Source organism: Pan paniscus, chromosome 23, assembly GCF_029289425.2.
Source record: "Pan paniscus chromosome 23, NHGRI_mPanPan1-v2.0_pri, whole genome shotgun sequence".
NCBI classification, from domain to species: domain Eukaryota; kingdom Metazoa; phylum Chordata; class Mammalia; order Primates; family Hominidae; genus Pan; species Pan paniscus.
Window position 1 is genome coordinate 47,996,446 of NC_085927.1, and position 20,864 is coordinate 48,017,309.

The window sequence follows — 20,864 nt, forward strand, 5'->3', positions numbered from 1 at the left end:
GAACGTAAAGAGGCCGGGTGCAGTGGCTCACACCTGTAATCCTAGCACTCTGGGAGGCCAAGGTGGGTGGATCGCCTAAGGTCAAGAGTTTGAGACCAGCCTGGCCAACATGGTGAAATGTCGTCTCTTCTAAAGATACAAAAATTAGCCGGGCATGGTGGCAGGCACCTGTAATCCCAGCTATTCAGGAACCTGAGGAAAGAGAATCGCTTGAACCCAGGAGGCAGAGGTTGCAGTGAGCTGAGATTGCATCATTGCACTCTAGCCCGGGCAATAGAGCAAAAACTCTGTCTAAAAAAAAAGAACGTAAAGAGAAGCACCAGGAAAGCCAAGTGCCAGTGTGGATGGGAGGGAAGGGGTCGACCTGGCATGACTGTGGCTCACATGAAACATTTCTGAGTCAAGGAACTTAAAAGGTAGCTGTATCTCAGGATGGGCACTGGGGGTCCAGGTGGGAATGATTCTTGCTTTTCATTCTGTCCTGACTGATTTTTTTCTACATGCAGGTACTATGTTTTCAATGAAAGAACAGCAGTATTAAAAAGAGAGCTAGGGGCCAGGCGCAGTGGCTCATGCTTGTAATTCCAACACACTGGGAGGTGAGAGGATCACTTGAGACCAAGAGTGTGATACCAGCCTGGGCAACATAGGGAGACCCCATCTTTACCAAAAAAATTTTAAAAATTAGCCGGCGTGGCCTGGGTGTGGTGGCTCACGCCTGTAATCCCAGCACTTTGGGAGGCTGAGGCAGGCGGATCACAAGGTCAGGAGACCAAGACCATCCTGGCGAACACGGTGAAACCCTGTCTCTACTAAAAATACAAAAAAAATTAGCCGGGCGTGGTGGCAGGTGCCTGTAGTCCCAGCTACTCTGGAGGCTGAGGCAGGAGAATGGCATGAACCCGGGAGGCAGAGCTTGCAGTGAGCCAAGATCGCGCCACTGCACTCCAGCCTGGGCGACAGAGCAAGACTCCGTCTCAAAAAAAAAAAAAAAATTAGCCCATGTGGTGGCACGAGCCTGTAGTCCCAGCTGCTCAGGAGGCTGAGGTGGGAGGATCACCTGAGTCCAGGAGGTTGAGGCTGCAGTGAGCCACAATCAAACCACTGCACTCCAGCCTGGGCGACAGAGCTAGATGCTGTCTCAAAAAAAAGAAAGTGCTAGGAGGGTTTTACTATCTCACTTTTGGCTCAGTGCTGTCCCCATGAGGTTCATTACAACCACAGTGTACCCATGTGACACCAGGGTCACCTCACAGCAGTCCCACTGGACCTGAAGGCAGGCCAGAGACACAGCAGGAAGAGCAAAGGGCTGGCATCGAGGCCAATGTAAGGTCAAGCCCCACTCTCTCAGCTTTGTGGCCCTCCCTGGGCACGCTTCTTAATTAACAACACTGAACCTCAGTTTCTTCGGAGAGGAAAGGGGAATAATGACCTCCACCCCATGAGTGTATTCTAAGAATTAACTGGAACACATACAACACTCAGTTCAAGGTCAGGCACCAATCAGCACCAGATAAAGGACAGCTGCAGTCGTGCATGACTATCAAGAAGCGGGTGTGCACACCCCCGCGTGGAGGCAGGGTCTGCGCGGCACCGTGCTGGGTGCGCAGAGGATTCTCGGTGAAAGTGGAGTTCAACAGTGGGTGGAGAATTCCCTTCCCTGAGAGCAAGAAGCATAAGATATGAATCCACATTTTCTGGGCCGGGCACAGTGGCTCACACCTGTAATCCTGGCATTTTGGGAGGCTGAGGCAGGTGGATCACTTAAGGCCAGGAGTTGGAGACCAGCCTGGGCAACATGGCAAAACCCCATCCCTACTAAAAATACGGAAACTACCCAGGCATGGTGGCACATGCCTGTAATCCCAGCTACTCAGGAAGCTGAGGCACGAGCATCACTTGAACCCAGGAGGTGGAGGTTGCAGTGAGCCGAGATCGCACCACTGCACTCTAGCCTGGGAGACATAGGGAGACTCTGTCTCAAAAAAAAAAAAAAAAAAAGGAATCCACATTTTCTGGTATAACGTAGTTGCATTCTGATGCCAAGGCAGAGAGAACATGATCTTTAGAAGAATTTTCTAATTCTAGACAATAAAACATAATCCAACATCCTGCCTTTTCTGTTCAATCTAATATATGAAATAGCTATTTAATAGTATCACCCCATCTGCTTGCCCACAATTAAAAAATCACATCTTTTGCCCAGGTAACCAAAAACGTTAACAGGAGGGCCTCTGGCACAAACGCCTACAGGAACTGGAGACAGTTTGGTTTGCTTGGTTTGAATTCCTGTAAAATAGGGTTGTCCAATATTTTGGCCTCCCTGGGCCACATCAGAAGGATTGTCTTGGGTCACACATAAAATACATGAACGCTAACAACAGCTGATCTAAAAAAAAGGTCCATGCATGGATCTCATAATGTTTTAAGAAAGTTTGTGAATTTGTGTTGGGCCACATTCAAAGCCGTCCTGGGCTGCATGCAGCCTGCAGGGCCACAGATTGGACAAGCTTGCAAAAGGTTAAGCCCAGGTCCCGCTGGCCCACGAGCCCCTCCAGGCAGGCATCTGGCTCACAGTTTGTGCTCAGGAAAAGCGGAACTGAACTAACTGACTGGAGCTGGGCCTTTTTTGGGGTTTATTTTGCTGGGTTGGAGGTCGTCCCCAGGTTTATCAAGCAAAGAGACTGAGGACGTGGCTCCTGGAAAAGGGCTGGGAGGGAAGAGCCAGGGAGGGGTCTGCACCCTCCATGAAGGAGCTCAGGCCTCAAGGACCAATGCGGGACAGTGAGAGGCCCGAGAGTGACACCTGAGCCCAGAGGCCCAAAGGGAACTGTGGACACCGGGAGGTATCAGTACCAGTCACCCTGCCCCTCCCCCTGCTCACCTGCAGCACCTGAGAATTGTCACTCTGGACAGCATAATGGAAGACGGTCTCTCCCTTGTAGTCGGTGACATCCATCTGAGTGTGGCAGTACTGCACCAGCTCCACCAGGATCTCCCCATCACCCTTGCGGCAGGCCAGGTGCAGGGGTGTGCAGCCCTCCTCGCTCTCCGCGCAATTGGCACAGCTGCAGGAGAGGGCCAGGGTGAGCAGAGGTGAGCAGGTGTGGTACAAGGTGGCAGGGGGACCTAAGTGCACATGCAGGGAAGTGCGCTCGGAAACTCGGACTTTCTGGTTTATTTGAGCTCAAGAGCATTCCCGCCACTCAGCTAGTTGGGCTGATTTGAATGTAATTATATCTGATGTGACCTGTATCAGGTTTCTGTTCAGTTTGCTCACTTGTACAAGAGATGGGCCCCAGGGCCACACCAGCAGGAAGTGGGCAGGGTGGTGGCACAGGAAAGGGTCACAGAACACGGATATCTCACTAGCCTCGGGCAATTCACTTAACCTTCCTGGGCGTCAATATCCTTATCTACACAAGCTGCTGTGCCTGCCCCAGGAAATGGACAGAGTAGTGGTGAGATGAGACACTGTGCTGTCCAAGAGCATGCCTGGAAACTAAAGTACAGTGAGGGTTTTTGTTTTGTTTTGTTTTTTTGAGGTGGAGTTTCACTCTTGTTGCCCAGGCTGTAATGCAGTGACACAATCTCGGCTCACTGCAACCTCCGCCTCTGGGTTCAAGCAATTCTCCTGCCTCAGCCTCCCGAGTAGCTGGGATTACAGGCGTGCGCCACCACGCCTTGCTAATTTTTTGTATTTTTAGTAGAGACGGGGTTTCACCACGTTGGCCAGGCTGGTCTCAAACTCCTGACCTCAAGTGATACACCCGCCTCGGCCTCACAAAGTGCTGGGATTACAGGTGTGAGCCACCACCCCCGGCCAGCAGTGAGGTTTTGAGTTCTGGGCCTGGGAGCTTAACTGAGCTATCTAGGATAGAGACTCAGAGGAGGTGTGGCTACCTCTGCACAAGATGGCCAACTGGTGCCCTGTGCAAGGGTGGGGACAGTGCCCTCACCAGGGGCAACAGCTGCTCCATCTGCTGGCTGAATGGATTCACAAAAGGAGGCCTTCAGCTTCCAGAAGAGCAGCCTGGGCAGACACCAAGGATCCAAGCCCCTCTTTCACCCTCTCTGGCTGAGTGACCTGCACAAGTCCTGTTAGCTCTCTCTAGAATGATGATACCTGGGCCGGGCATGGTGGCTCATGCCTGTAATCCCAGCACTTTGGGAGGCCAAGGAGGGCAGATCACCTGAGGTTAGGAGTTCGAGACCAACCTGGCCAACATGGTGAAACCCTGTTTCTACTAAAAACACAAAAATTACCCGGGCATGATGGCACATTACTGTAGTCCCAGCTATTCCGGAGGCTGAGGCAGGAGAATCACCTGAACCCAGGAGGCAGAGGGTGCAGTGAGCCAAGATCGCGCCACTGCATTCCAGCCTGGGTGACAGACTAAGACTCCGTCTCAAAATAAAATAAAATAACATAACATAACATAAAATAAAATAAAATAAAATGACGATACCTTGTGGGGGTTGGGAAAATTCAATTTCATGGTGGGTAGAAATCAGCTCCCACAGACCTGGCACCTGGTGAGCACTCCGGACTCTGGAAACATTACATTGTCCTTCTTACATTTTAATCTGGTAGCAACGCAGCACCTTTTTTTTTTTTTTTTTTTTTTTTCCTAGAGACCTCATTCTGTCACCCAGGCTGAAGTGCAGTGGTGCAATCATAGCTCACTGTAAACTCTAACTCCTGGGCTCAAGCAATCCTCCTGCCTCAGCATCCCAAGTAGCTAGGAGTACAGACACATGCTAATTTTTTAATTTTTTCGTAGAGACAAGGTCTTGCTATTTTGCCAGGCTGGTCTTGAACTCCTAGCCTCAAGTGATCCTCCCTCCTCAGCCTCCCAAAGTGCTGGGACTGCGTTAGTGAGCGACCATGCCAGGCCCTGCTCCTTTTTAAGTCAAACTATGGAGGGGAACTGAGGCCTGCGGGCCCCCACTGCCCACACAAGCAGGTACACACACGTTGTCCAAATGGTCTTGTTCCCTTGCTCACCTGATGATACGGCTGTGATGGAAGCACTCGCGGATCCCTAGCTCCACAGCCAGGTGGGCCACTGACCAGCTGGGGTGGTTACGGATGAGGTCGGTCAGGTGCTGCAGGACCTCAGTGTGCAGGACCTGAGGGGAGCTCTCATAGAAGGGTAGCAGCTGGGAAGAATACTGATGGAAATTCACTAGGGCGTCAGCCTCCAACTCCAGCTGGAAGAGTCTGTAGAGCCAGGACAGAGGAGCAAGACCCGAAATGAGTAAGGCGGGACCCTCGGCCCACATCCCTGCTGGAATCAGAAGGTCCCCAGGCTGCGGCCTGGCCAGCTCCAGCCCGACTCCCCTCCCAAGCAAACACACACACACACACACACACACACCCCTATACACATGTAAATGACATAATGGCGTTTAGGTTAGACTTTCTTTGTTTTTTAGAGACAAGGTCTTGCTCTGTAACCCAGGCTGGGGTGCGGTGGTGTGATCATGACTCACTGCATCTTCGAATTCCTGGGCTGAAGGGATCCTCCTACCTTAGTTCCTGAGTAGCTGGGATTACAGGCATGCACCACCATGCCCAGCTAATTTTTTTTTTTTTTTTTGAGATAGAGTCTCGTTTTGTCACCCAGGCTGGAGTGCAGTGTTGTAATCTCACCTCACTGCGACCTTCACCTCCCGGGTTCAAGCAATTCTCCTACCTCAGTCTCCAGAGTAGCTGGGATTAAAGGCGTGTGCCGCCACACCTGGCTAATTTTTTGTGTTTTTAGTAGAGATGGGGTTTGGCCATGTTGCCCAGGCTGGTCTCGAACTCCTGAGCTCAGGCAATCCACCCCCCTCAGCCTCTCAAAGTGCTAGGATTTCAGGCACTAGCCACCGTGAGCCACTGTGCCTGGCCTAATTTTTTTTATTTTTGTTGACAGGGGGTCTTGCTATGTTGCCCAGGCTGGTCTTGAACTCCTGGCCTCAAGTGTTCCTCCTGCCTCAGCCTCCAAAAGTACTGGGATTACATAGTGGTGTGAGCCACTATGCTTGTCTAGATTTTCTTTTATTTTGAAAAACTTTCCTTTTCTTTGGTAATATCATTTATTATTTTTATATTTTATTTTATTTTACCACAGCCCTGCCATATCCACTTTCTAATTTCATTGCCACATGTGAGAGCCCCAGCCTCGAGTACTTGGCCCCTCTTCATAGTAGGAACTAAGTAAGTATTGTTTAACCTAAATGTACAGCAACAAAATATTATATAAATTATGGTATAACTATGTAATAAACTATTATGCAGTCATTAAAATGAGATATTTTAAAAAAGGGAAACTTTTCTTTTTCTTTTCTTTTCTTTTTTTTTTTTTTGAGATGGAGTTTCATTCTTGTTGCCCAGGCTGGAGTACAATGGCACGATCTCGGCTCACTGCAGCCTCCATCTCCCAGGTTCAAGTGATTCTCCTGCCTCAGCCTCCTGAGTAGCTGGGATTACAGGCACCCGCCACCATGCCCGGCTAATTTTTTGTATTTTTAGAAGAGACAGAGTTTTGTCATGTTGGCCAGGCTGATCTTAAACTCCTGGCCTCAGGTGACCTGCCTGCCTGGGCCTCCCAAAGTGCTAGGATTACAGGCATGAGCCACTGCGCCCGGCCAGCTTTGTTCATTTTTAAGTGTTGAGGTTGAGTCCAGGTTTTGCCACTAAGGTGCTGTGTGATCTTGGGAAATCCTTTTCCCTCTCTGAGCCCCATTTGAAACATGAGACTAACTGTATCTGTCCTACCTACCTCCCAGAGGTGCTGTGAGGACAGATGAAAAACCACTATAAAAGCACTTTCAAAACCACAACCATTACATGTCAGTGATGGTTACTTAAAGTTCTGACCAGGGCTTTTAACATACCAAAAGGTTTTGTCTTGCATACCTCTACAAGCGCAGCAGCCAGCCAGAGTCTAGTGAAGGCAGTGCCCAGAGAGTGTTGGCTCAACGGGACCAGCCTGTTGTTCCACAGAGAGTGCATCGATTAACAGTTAACTACTGGGCATGTGATCTGTGCCAAATGGAGGGGTCAATTAATGAACAATTGCATAAAATGCTCTGCCCTCCTGAAGCCTTTTTTTTTTTTTTTTTTTTTTAAGACAGAGTCTCACTCTGTTACCCAGGCTGGAGTGCAGTGGCGCGATCTCAGCTCACTGCAACCTCTGCCCCCTGGGTTCAAGTGATTCTCCTGCAATTCTCCTGCTTCAGCCTCCCTAATAGCTGGGATTACAGGCGCGTGCTACCACGCCCAGCTAATTTTTGTATTTTTAGTAGGCACAGGGTTTCGCCATGTTGGCCAGGCTGGTCTCGAACTCCTCACCTCAAGTGATCCGCCCATCTTGGTCTCCCAAAGTGCTGGGATTACAGGCGTGAGCCACTGCGCTTGGCCCGAGCCTATGTTATTATGGAGGAGATCAACAAAATGACTAAAGTAAAAACATAGAATAAGGAAGTACATTTAATAAACTATAACGTAATCAGTGTTACAGAAAAAACAAAAACCACAACAAAGATAGGGAAGGAGGAGGCGGAAGGAAGCCATTCCTCATTGCCCTTGGCTGGGTTTTTCCTTCATCTCACCAGCCTCTCAACATCAGGGTACTCCACATCAAGTGTTGCCGATATGTCAGAGAATGACAACTGAAAACTCATCACTGGAATTAGCATCACAGAGGCATGCACGACCTTGACAACATTACTTTTAGTGGAATGGAGGGAACCAAGTCCTGATTAAAGTGGGTTTAAGGACACGATGTGAGAATCTGAAGATTGCAAAGATAGATATTTTTGAGGAGTTTTGCTGTGGAGAGGAGCAAATAAAGGAAGGGGTAGCGAATGGGGAAAGTGTAATCAGGCATTTGAATGCTGACGGGAATGATGATTCTCTCTCAGAACTTCCACTTTCCATTAACAGCAGACTAGGGAATGTGAAACAGACCACCTACTGAGGACAGCCAGAAATGCTGGACAAATTATTTAAAAACATCTGCTGGCAGGCACTGGATACCTCAAAAGACACTGATGACTCACCAGGCTGGAAGGAATGATGGAAACCCAGGAATTGCAGTGTTCAGGTGGCTGTTACTGGAGAGGATGGGCAGATGAGCAGTACCAGTAACAGCCTCATGGGGCTCAGGACACAGGGACTGGAGCCCAGGGGTCTGCCAAGAGGTGAGCCCTGATGAACATCTCTTACTTTGGGTTAGGGTCCTAAAGAACTACGTAGCCTAGGAATAAGGGTGAGCCATACACAGACACGCTCTCACAGAGACCACAGTTCAGCCTCAAGTAATTTCAGTTCCAGAAACTAGACTGAGGTTATCCTAGTTGCAAGTGTTCCCAGGTACCTGGGAGAAGCAAAAATAAATTCATTCTTTGTAAGGAAACATCAAACTAGGCTCTAGATTACTTCTTTTTTTTTTTTTTTTTTTTTTTGAGATGGAGTCTCGCTCTGTCACCCAGGCTGGAGTGCAGTGGCGTGATCTCGGCTCACTGCAACCTCTGCCTCCTGGTTCAAGTGATTCTCCTGCCTCAGCCTCCCGAGTAGCAGGGATTACAGGAATGTACCACCATGCTCAGCTAATTTTTTGTATTTTTAGTAGAGATGGGGTTTCACCATGTTAGCCAGGATGGTCTTGATCTCCTGATCTCGTGATCCACCTGCCTCAGCCTCCCAAAGTGCTGGGATTACCGGCATGAGCCACTGCACCCGGCCACTCCAGATTATTTCTACCAGCATACTTGCAAATACAATGACCAACACATAATCAAAACTCACCAGGCATATGTGGAGATAAGACATGAAAGAAAACCAACAGAAACAATATACAAAAGAAACATATCTGTGAGGGGACTGTAAATATTTAAGTTATCCAAAATAGACTTTAAAGTAACTGTGATAACATTCAAGAGGTTAAAAAAGGAAATTTAGAATTTTGGTGAAGAGTTTTGAATGATCAAAAAAGCGTCAAATGGAAATTACAAAATTAAAAAATATAATCAGGAAAGAGTAAACAGAATAAAGCATGGAGAGACAGAAGAATACAAAATATAGTAGAGTACATAAGAGACACAGACTATCTAATAAAAGATCTAGCATACATATATAAGTGGAGGATCAGAGGCAGAGTAGAAAAAGAATCAAATGGAAGCCACATTTGAAGAGTTAATGTCTGCAAACATTCCAAAACTGATTTTTAAAAAACATTATAGGTCAGGCACAGTGGCTCATACCTGTAATCCCACCACTTTGGGAGGCCAAGGTCGGTGGATCACCTGAGGTCAGGAATTCCAGACTAGCCATGGCAAAACCCCATGTCTACTAAAAATACAAAAATTAGCCGGGCGTGGCGGTGGGTGCCTATAATCCCAGCTACTTGGGAGGCTAAGGCAGGAGAATCGCTTGAACCAGCAGGGCGGAGGTTGCAGTGAGCCGAGATCACGCCACTTCACTCCAGCTTAGGCAAAAGAGTGAAACTCCATCTCCAAATAAATAAATAAAATTATTCTGCTGATTTAACATACCCTATAAGCCCTCCCTGACCCTACCATCAAAAAAAAAAAAAAAAAAAAACACATAGAAAACAACAAAAAACAAGAAAGCCCCAGAAATCCACGCTTAGCACCTTGTAGGGGTTTTAAAACAGGGCCCCCTAAATCACTGATATTCCTTGCACTGAGCAGTGGGAATTTGTATCTTTTTACCCTTTAATCTGGCGATGTAACTGCGTTACCAACAGAATATGGCAAAAGTGATGCCGTCCCAGCTTCCAGACCAATGCCTTAAGAGACTGGAAGTTTCTATTTCTCTTCTCTTGGGGCCCAGCCATCATGCCTCAAGGAGGCTGAAGCAAGCCATGGTGACGACTCTTGGTCCTGGGCCCTGAGCCCTGAATGAACTCCCAGCCAACAGCCAGCACCAACTTGCCAGTTGCGAGTTACCTTATATGGTGCCGTATAAAGTAAAGCTGAGGCTTTCCCACTGAGCTCTGCTCAAATTGCAGATTTATGGACTAAATAAATGATTCCTTTTATAAGCCACTGTGCTCTGGAGTAGTTTGTTACACAGCAATAACTGATAATGATACATATGTTACACAATATGTATTGTATGTAACATAACAATTGCTGATATATGTGCCACATTACACCTGTTGAAAATAAAATACAAGGAGGAAATATTTAAAATAGCAGAGGAAAAAAAGTTATCTTCAAAGGGCAACCATTAGAATGACAGCTGGCTTCTCAACAATGGAAGCCAGAGACAATGGAATGACTTCCTTAAAGAGCTGAAAAGAAAATAAATGCTGGCCAGGCACGGCGGCTCATGCCTATAATCCCAGCACTTTGGGAGGCCAAGGCAGGCAAATCACTTGAGCTCAGGAGTTTGAGATCAGCCTGGGCAACACGGTGAAACCCCGTCTCTACTAAAAATACAAAAATTAGTCAGGTGTAGTGGTGCATGCCTGTAGCTCCAGCTACTCAGGAGGTTGAGGGAGGAGAATCGCTTGAACCTGGGAGGCGGAGATCATGCCACTGTACTCTAGCCTGGGCCACAGAGCAAGACTCTGTCTCTAAATAAATAAATGCCAATGAGAATTCTGTACTTAGCACACAAAACAAAATGAAAACAAAAACAAAACCTTCAAGAATAAGGTTAAAATTAAAACATTTCTCTAGTCAAACAAAAAACCCAGAGACTTTGTCATTAGCAGACCTACACCAAAGGAAATACAAAAGCTTTTTCTTTCCTTCTTTTTTTTTTTTTTGGAGACATGGTCTCACTCCTGTCACCCACGCTGGAGTGCAGTGGTGCAATCACCGCTCACTGCAGCCTCAACCTCCCAGGTTTAAGTAATCCTCCCACCTCAGCCTCCCGAGTAGCGGGGACTACAGGCGTGCACCACCACACCTGGCTAATTTTTTGTATTTTCAGTAGAGACAGGGTTTTGCCATGTAGCCCAGGCTGGTCTGGAAATCCTGGGCTCAAGCGATCCTCCCGCCTAGGCTTCCCAAAGTGCTGGGATTACAGGCGTGAGCCATCGTGCTGGGCCAAAAGCTTTCTCTTCATGTGGAATGAACACGATCCTAGATGGATGCTTAAAGAGGCATGAAAGAATGAAGCACCATGGCAAGTTAAATATGTGGGGGGATCTAAATAAGTATTGATGGTATAGCGTCTTGTTGGGTTTAAAATAAAAACTAAATAAAACAACAGCACACAGCATCGAAGCCTGGAAGGGAATACATAGCTAAAGGATTCTAAGACCAACTTATTGTTCTGGAAGATACTAATGGACCTTGAGTAAGGCAGAGATAAATCTAGTAATCTCTAAGGTTCTGTCAAGATGTGCAAAAGGTTTCAGACTTTGCCCCGCTTGCTGTTGTCAAAGTTTTGCTCCAGAAGAAGACACAATCTTGATTATGCTGAAAAGTAAGCAAACTTACCCTGTGCTCTACAAGGAGACCCTAACTCTATTTTCCAAGGCTGTTTGCTGTATAAACATCCTTTGAAGGTAGCCTGGAACAAAGGTAGTGCTATAATTTGGATTTCTGCCCCCCAAACCTCATGTTAAATTTTGATTCCAATGTTGGAGGTGGGGGGCTAATGGGAGGTGTTTGGGTCATAGGGGTGGATCCCTCATGAATGAATTAATGCCCTCCCTGTGGGGTGGGGGTGAGTGAGTTTTCACTCTATTAGTTCCTGTAAGAACTGGTTGTTAAAAAGAGCCTGGCACTTTTTTTTTCTTTGAGACAGAGTTTCGCTCTTGTCGCCCAGGTGATCTTGGCTCACTGCAACCTCCACCTCCTGGATTCAAGCAATTCTCCTGCCTCAGCCTCCCGAGTAGCTAGGATTACAGGCATGCACCACCATGCCCAGCTAATTTTTTTGTATTTTTTTTAGTAGAGACAGGGTTTCTCCATGTTGGTCAGGCTGGTCTCAAACTCCCGACCTCAGGTGATCCACTCGCCTTGGCCTCCCAAAGTGCTGGGATTACAGGCACGAGCCACTGTGCCTCGTCCGGGCCTGGCACTTTTTAACAACCAGTTAACAACTTATTTTCTCTTCCTCACTTCCTTTCTTGCCATGTGACACTGGTAAGATGCTGGCACCATGTTTCTTGTATGGCCTGAGGAGCCATGAGACAAATAAAACCTCTTTTCTATGTATAATACTCAGACTTAGGTATTCCTTTATAGCAACACTAAACAGACAAAAACAGTTAGTCAATGTCTCTGCTAGCAGGATGTATGGAAACATGAGAGAGACTCTTGGAGAATGATCTCCCAACAGTTACTGCTAAAAAGTGTATAACTTCCAAGCTAAGAGACAGAAAAAACAGAATCATATGAAAACACTCAATCACAAATTGCAAAAGCATTATGCTAAGTGAAAAAGTCAGACTCATAAGACTACACGCTATATGATTAAAAGCAGCAGTGATGGAATGCTCATAGGTATAGGAAGGCATCCTCCTGCAGGGAAAAAAAAAAAAAGGAAGCACATAGGTGTTGCCCAGGGATGGGGTGGGTGCCATGGACTATAAAGGAGGGTGAAGGAAATTTGGGGAATAACAGAAATGTCTTATATCTTGATTGTGGTGGTGGTTACATGGGGGTGCTCTGTTATCAAATGAAGGTGGAGGCAAAGCAAGATGGCCAAATAGGGCTGGGCGCGGTGGCTCACGCCTGTAATCCCAGCACTTTGGGAGGCCGAGGTGCGTGGATCACCGGAAGTCAGGAGTTTGAGACCAGCCTGGCCAACACGGAGAATCCCCGTCCCTACTAAAAATACAAAAATTAGCCAGGCATGTGGCCGCCGCCCCGTCTGGCAAGTGAGGAGCGCCTCTGCCCGGCCCCCGCCCTGTCTGGGAAGTGAGGAGCGCCTCTCCTGGCCGCCGTGCAACCTTCCAAGTGTGAAGCGACAGCCTTGTGTGTGATCTTTCTGCCTTCCCCAAGTTTGCATTTTCGACATTAAAGTTTACTTTTTAATTAAAAAAAAAAGTAGCCAAGCATGGTGGCAGGTACCTGTAATCCCAGCTACTGGGGAGGCTGAGGCTGGAGAATCGCTTGAACCCAGGAGGCAGAGGTTGCAGTGAGCCGAGATCGCGCCACTGCACTCCAGCCTGGGTGAAAGAGCAAAACTCCGTCTCAAAAAAAAAAAAAAAAATATATATGCCCAAATAGAAACCTCCACCAATTGTCCTCCCTGGAGGAAAACCAAATTGAACTATACACACAAAAAAGTACCTTCATAAAAAGCAAAAATCAGCCTAGGTACCAGCTCAGCTACAGTGTGGCAGAGCACCAAGAGGGCTCTTGGGGTCCCAGATTCTAAGTGTTGGCTGTGGGGTGGCAGTTCTGGACCTGCCCTGGGTCAGAGGGGAGCCCACTACCCTAAAGAGAGAGTCCCAGGCCTGGCAGCGTTCAGTTGCTTCAAGAGCCCTTAGGCCCTGAATGAACACTGATGGTGGCCTGGCAGCATTGCCACAGGGCTGGGGCAGTGGTGGCCATGGAGACAGACTTCTCTGCTTGTGAAAAGGGGAGGGAAGAGCGGGAAGGACTTTGCCTTATGGCTTGGGTATCAGCCAGGCTGTAATAGAATAGAGCATTGGGGAGACTACTAAGGTTTCTGACTGCAGGCCCTGCCTCCCAGATGGCATCTAAGGACCTTCCCAGGATGGGGGTGGGGGGAACTTGCTGCCTTGAAGGGAAGGACATAATCTCACTGGCTTCACCACCTGCTGACTGTAGAGCCCTAGTGCCTTAAGCAAACGTAGGCAGTAGCCAGGCAGTGGAGACTGTAGGCCTTGGGTGAGACCCAGTGCTGTGCTGGCTTCAGGTCTGAGCCAGCATAGTCCTAGTGATAGTGGCCACAGAGGTGCCTGTGTCACCCCTCTCCTAGCTCCAGGTGGCCCAGCACAGAGAGAGAGACTCCACTTTTAGGGGAGAAAGTAAGGGAAGAGAACAAGAGCCTCTGCCTGGTAATCCAGAGAATTCTTCCAGATCTTATCCAAGACCACCCAAGTGGTACCTTTACGAGTCTGCAAGAGCCATAGTATTAGTAGGCTTGGGGTGCCCCCTAATGCAGATATGGCTGCAGTGACCAAAAACTTAGATCACAATACCCAAGTCCCTTTTATTACCTGGAAAGTCTTCCTAAGAAGAACAGGTACAAACAAGCCCAGACTGCAAAGACTACAATAAATACCTAACTTCAATGCCCAGACACTGACGAACATCACAAGCATCAAGACCATACAGGAAAACATGACCTCACCAAATGAACTAAATAAGGTACCAGTGGCCAATTCTGGAGAGACAGAGATATGTGACCTTTCAGACAGAGAATTCAAAATAGCTGTTTTGAGGGAACTCAGTGAAATTCAAGATAACACAGAGAAGGAATTCAGAATCCTAACAGATAAACTTAGCAAAGAGATTGAAATAATTTAAAAGAATCAAGCAGGCTGGGCACGGTGGCTCACGCCTGTAATCCCAGCACTTTGGAAGGCCGAGGCAGGCGGATCACAAGGTCAGGAGATCGAGACCATCCTGGCTAACATGGTGAAATCCCATCTCTACTAAAAATACAAAAAATTAGCCAGGCGTGGTGGTGGGCACCTGTAATCCCAGCTACTCAGGAGGCTGAGGCAGGAGAATGGTGTGAACCCGGGAGGCGGAGCTTGCAGTGAGCCGAGATCACGCCACTGCACTCCAGCCTGGGCGACAGAGCAAGACTCCATCTCAAAAAAAAAAAAAAAAAAAAGAATCAAGCAGAAATTCTGGACTTGAAAAATGCAGTTCACATACTGCTAAATGCTAAAGGGAGTTTTTCAATCTGAAAGAAAAGGACATTAATGAGCAATAAGAAATCACTTGAAAGTACAGAACTTAATGGTAATAGCAAGTACACAGAAACATATAGAATATTATAACACTGTCATATGTAGACCACTCATATCTTGAGTAGAAAGACTAAAAGAGGAACCAATCAAAAATAATAACTACAACTTTTCAAGACATAAACAGTACAATAAGTTAAAAAGTGGGGGGACAAAGTTAAAATGTAGAGTTTTTATTAGTTTTCTCTTTGCTTGTTTGTCTGTTTATGCAATCAGTGTTAAGGTGTCATCAGTTTAAAATATTAGGTTATAAGATATTATTTGCAAGCCTCATGTTAACCTCAAATCAAAAAACATACAGCAGATACACACAAAAAAAAAAAAAAGCAAGAAATTAAAACATACCACCAGAGAAAATCACCTTCACTAAAAGGAGAACAGGAAGGAAAGAAAGAAGATCACAAAGCAACAAGAAAATAATTAATAAAGTGGCAGGAGTAAGTCCTTACTTGTCAGTAATAACATTGAACATAAATGGACTAAACTCTCCAATCAAAAGACACAGAGTGGCAGAACGGATAGAAAAACAAGACCCAGTGATCTGTTGCCTACATGAAACACACTTTACCTGTAAAGACACACATAGACTGAAACTAAAGGGATGGAGAAAGATATTCCATGCAAATGGAAACCAAATAAGAGCAGGAATAGCTATGCTATTCTATGAGGCAAAACAGACTTCAAGACAAAAACTATAAAAAGAGACAAAGAAGGTCATTATATAAAAGGGTCAATTCAGCAAGATAATATAACAATTTTAAATACATATGCACTCAACACTGGAACACCCAGATATATAAAGGAAGTATTCTTAGAGCTAAAGAGAGAGATAGACCTCAATACAATAATAGCTGGAGACTTCAATACTCCACTTTCAGCATTAGACAGTTCATCCAGACAGAAAATCAACAAAGAAACACCAGCCTTAGTCTGTGGTATAGATCAGATGAACCTATTAGATATTTACAGAACATTTCATCCAACAGCTGCAGAATACACATTCTTCTCCTCAGCATATGGATCATTCTCAAGGATAGACCATATGGTAGGCCACAAAACAAGTCTTAAATTATTATTATTGTTATTATTTTTTTTTTTGAGACAGAGTCTTGCTCTGTCACCCAGGCTGGAGTGCAGCGGCGCGATCTCGGCTCACTACCAGCTCTGCCTCCCGGGTTCACACCATTCTCCTGCCTCAGCCTCCTGAGTAGCTGGGACTACAGGCACCTGCCACCATGCCTGGCTAATTTTTTGTATTTTTAGTAGAGATGGGGTTTCACTGTGTTAGCCAGGATGGTCTCGATCTCCTGACCTCATGATCTGCCTGCCTCGGCCTCCCAAAGCGCTGGGATTACAAGCATGAGCCACTTCTCCCAGCCAAATTACTTTTTAAATTTGAAATCATATCAAGTATCTTCTGTGATCACAATGAAATAAAACTACAAATCAAAAACAAGGTATTTTGCACACCATACGAACACATGGAAATGAAATAATATGCTCTTGAATGGTCAATGAAGAAATTAAGAAGGAAATTTAAAAACATCCTGAAACAAATGATAATGGAAACACAACATATCAAAACCTATGAGATACAGGGAAAGAAGTACTAAGAGGAAAGTTGTACCTATAAGCACCTACATCAAGTAAGTAGAAAAACTTCAAAATAATCTAATGATGTCTCTTAAAGAACTAGAAAAGTAAGAGCAAACCAAACCCAAAATTAGTAGAAGAAAATAAATAATAAAGATCATAGCAGAAATAAATGAAATTGAAACAAAACAATACAAAAGATCAACAAAATAAAGTTTTTTGAAAAGATAAACAAAATCAATAAATCTTTAGCTAGACTAACAAAAAAAGAGAGAAAACCTAAACAAAAAAATCAGAAATGACAAAAGAGATATTACAACCAATATCACAGAAACTCAAAGGATTATTAGAGGTTACTATGAACAATTATATGCCAATAAATTGAAAACCCTAGAAGAAATGGATAAATTCCTAGGCATACACAACCTACCAAGATGGAACCGTGAAGAAATCCAAAACCTAAATAGACCAATAACAAGTAATGAGATCAACGCTGTAATGAAAAGTCTCCCAGCAAAGAAAAGCCTGGGACCCAGTGGCTTCACTGCTTAATTTTACCAAACATTTAAAGAAAAACTAATACCAACCCTACTCAAACTATTATGAAAAACAGAGGAGAGAAAACTTCCAAACTCATTCTATGAGGCCAGTATTGCCCTGACACCAAAATCAGACAAAGACATATAAAAAAAGAAAACTACAGGCCAGTATCCCTGATGGATATTGATGCAAAACTTCTCAACAAAATACTAGCAAATCAAATTCAACAACACATTAAAAAGGTCACTCAGGGCCAGGCGCAGTGGCTCACACCTGTAATCCCGGCACTTTGGGAGGCAGGGGCAGGTGGATCACCTGAGGTCAGGTGTCGAGACCAGCCTGGCCAACATGGTGAAACCCCGTCTCTACTAAAAATATAAAAAACTAGCTGGGTGTGGTGGTGGGCGCCTGTAATTCCAGCTACTTGGAAGGCTGAGACAGGAGAATTACTTGAACTCAGGAGGCGGAGGTTGCAGTGAGCTGAGATTGCACCACCGCACTCCAGCCTGGGCAACAGAGCGACACCCCATCTCAAAAATAAATATATAAATAGGAAGGCTAGTCTGATACAGGCTCCTCTGTCATGGCCAGAAGTGGAAGTTCATTCTACAAGTTTGATACGTAGTATTTGCATCATCATTGGGTCAAGATATTTTCTTTTTCTTTTCTTTTTTTTTTTTTTTTGAGATGAAGTTTCACTCATGTTGCCCAGGCTGGAGTGCAGTGGTGCAATCTCGGCTCACTGCAACCTCTGCCTCCCGGATTCAAGTGATTCTCCCGCCTCAGCCTCCCAAGTAGCTGTGACAACAGGTGCCCGCCATCACGCCCGGCTAATGTTTTGTATTTTTAGTAGAGACAGGGTTTCACCATGTTGGCCAGGCTGGTCTCAAACTCCTTACCTCAGGTGATCCACCCGCCTTGGCCTCCCAAAGTGCTGGGATTACAGGCGTGAGCCACTGCAACCCGCCAGGTCAAGATATTTTCTAAATTTCACTGTGACTTCTTTTTTGAACCATAGATAATTTACATATATCTTGCTTAAAATTCAAACATATGGGCTCATTTATAGTTACATTTTTGCTATTGATTTCTAGCTTAATTGCACTGCAGTTGGAGAACATAGTCTAAATCTCTTCAGGTATCTGAAATTTGTTCATATTTGCTTTATGGCCAGCATAGGTCAGTGTCTATAATTTTTATATAGGTGTGCTTGAAAAGAATGTGTATTCTGTTAGTTGGTAGGACAACTGTTTTATATATGTTCCATGGTCTGAATGTTTGTGTCTTCCTAAAATTCTTATGTTAAAACTTAATTCTCAGTGTGATAGTATTAAGAAATGGGGCCATTAGGAGGTAATTCGATCATCAGGGCTCTGCCCTCATGAATGGGATTGGTGCCATTTAAAAAGAGGCTTGCCAGGCACACTGGCTCACACTTGTAATCCCAGCACTTTGGGAGGCCGAGGCGGGTGGATCATCTGAGGTCAGGAGTTCGAGACCAGCCTGGCCAATATGGTGAAACCCCACCTCTACTAAAAATACAAAAAATTAGCCGGATGTGGTGGCGGGCGCCTGCAATCCCAGCTACTCAGGGATTCAAAAAATAAACAAAGCCAAAAGTTGGTTCTTTGGAAAGATTTTTTAAATTGGCAAATCACTAGCAAAACCAAACAAGAAATAGAGAAAACACAAAGTACCATCCCTTCAGATCCTCCATACATTAAAAAGAAAATAAGAGGACCTGCAGACAAATTTGACAACTTCGATAAAATAGAAAAATTCCTTGAAAACACAACATACCCAAACCGACATGAGATGAAAATCTCATAGTCCTATATTTGTTAAAGAAATTGAATCCATGTTTTAAAAGCTTCCCACAAATAAACTCCAGGGTCACATGGTTTTACCCATGAATTCTTCCAAACATTTAAAAAAGAAAGAATACAGGCTAGACATGTGACTCATGCCTGTAATCCCAGCACTTTGGGAGGCTGAGGTGGGAGGATTGTTTGAGCCCAGGAGTTCAAGACCAGCCTGGGTAACTTGATGAGACCGTGTCTCTACAAAAAATTTTTAAAATTAGCCAGGCATGGTGGTGCGTGCCTGCAGTCCTGGCTACTCAGGAGGCTGAGGCAGGAGGATCACTTGAGCCTGGGAAGTTGAGGCTGCAGTGAGCCATGATCATGCCACTGAAGTTTGGCCTGGGTGAGAGAGAGATGGATGAAAGGAAGGAAGGAAGGAAGGCAGGAAGGAAGGAGATCTTCAACAATTTTTAGAAAATAGGAGAAAGAAGGAATGCTTCTCAAAGCTTTAAGATAGAGAAGGACTTCCTTAAACAAGACACAAAAAGTACACCGTAAAGAAGACGAACAAATTTGACTTCATTAAAACTAAGAACTCATGTTTATCAATAGATACCATTAAAAGAATAAAAAGGCAAAACACCGTGTGTGCAGCTGAACACGTATCACTGACAAAAGGTGTGTATTTGGACTGCACATGTACCAAAAAAATCCTCCTAAAACTCTGTAAGAAAAAGATAAACAACTTTATTTTTTAAATAGTCAAGAGAATTGAGCTGATAGTTCACTGAAGAGGATATCCAAATGGTTAATCACTGTATCAAAAAGTGCTCAACTTCATTTGCAATCAGGCAAATGCAAAATAAAACCACAATAACATACTACTAGACACCCGACAGAATGACTAAAATTTTAAAACCTGACAGTACCAAGTAACAGAAGATATGAAGTAACAGAAAGTGTCATTCACTGCTGCTTGGAAAACAGACGGGCGGTATTATTTACTAACGTTGAAGACAAGTTATGGCCCATAATGCAGCCAGTTCACTTCTAGGTATATGTCTACCAGAAATGTACGCATGTATGCACCAAAAAAACTAGAAATAACCCAAATTTTCATCAGTAGTAGAATGAGTAACTAAAACTGTGATATAGTAGACAATGGAATTCTACTGCAATGAAAATGACAGACAGCTGCACACAAAACGTATCAATCTCGCCAACAAAATGCTAACAAAGAAGCCAGATAGAAAAGCCTTTATCTTGGCCGGGGGCGGTGGCTCACGCCTGTAATCCCAGCACTTTGGGAGGCTGAGGCAGGTGGATCACGAGGTCAGGAGATCGAGACCATCCTGGCTAACGCGGTGAAACCTTGTCTCTACTAAAATACAAAAAATCAGCCGGGCGTGGTGGTGGGCACCTGTAGTCCCAGCTACTCAGGAGGCTGAGGCAGGAGAATGGCGTGAACCCAGGAGGCGGAGCTTGCAGTGAGCAGAGATTGCGCCACCGCACTCCAACCTGGGCAACAGAGTGAGACTCCATCTCAAAAAAAAAAAAAAGCCTTCATCATAAAAGGCAAGTTATTGGTTACCCTTCTTTGGGAAGAGGGGACAAAAGGAGGGCTTCTGGGGTGCTGTAATGTCCTATCTCTAGATTCGAGTGGTGGTTACACAGGTGTTTGTGATAAATCACTGAGCTGTATATCATTTTCTCTGTATGTGTTATATTTTGCTATTTTTGAAAAGTTTAAAGAGAGAAAACAGGAGGAGAGGAATGAAGACAGTGGAATATAAGCAGTCTCTGGAGGAAAAAGTAGAGTCAAGAAATAATTTTTTTTAAAGAAAAAAATAACCCATTGTATAGTGATGGAAAATAACTTAGGTCAGGACATTATAACAGAAAACTACAGACTGGGAGGCTTAAACAACCTTTATTTCTCACAGTTCTAGAGGCTAGGAAGTCTATGATCAAGGTGCTGGCTGATCGAGTTCCTGATGAGGGT

General features: G+C 45.2%; 1 protein-coding gene across 37 annotated transcripts in view; it reads right to left on the reverse strand.

Annotated features, from left to right (window-relative positions):
* PLA2G6 (phospholipase A2 group VI) overlaps positions 1-20,864 on the reverse strand; it is a 107,032-nt gene that overhangs the window by 55,092 nt on the left and 31,076 nt on the right. For 36 of the 37 annotated variants that reach the window (XM_063603272.1, XM_063603267.1, XM_063603265.1 and 33 more), the window contains 2 exons: positions 5,009-5,224; positions 2,885-3,068 (listed from right to left, as the gene is read on the reverse strand). In XM_063603272.1, the coding sequence (XP_063459342.1) occupies positions 2,885-3,068; positions 5,009-5,224 (400 nt within the window). Of the gene's footprint in view, positions 1-2,884; positions 3,069-4,469; positions 4,552-5,008; positions 5,225-20,864 lie in introns of those variants that run through there. The other variant, XM_063603277.1, reaches the window with a different exon arrangement.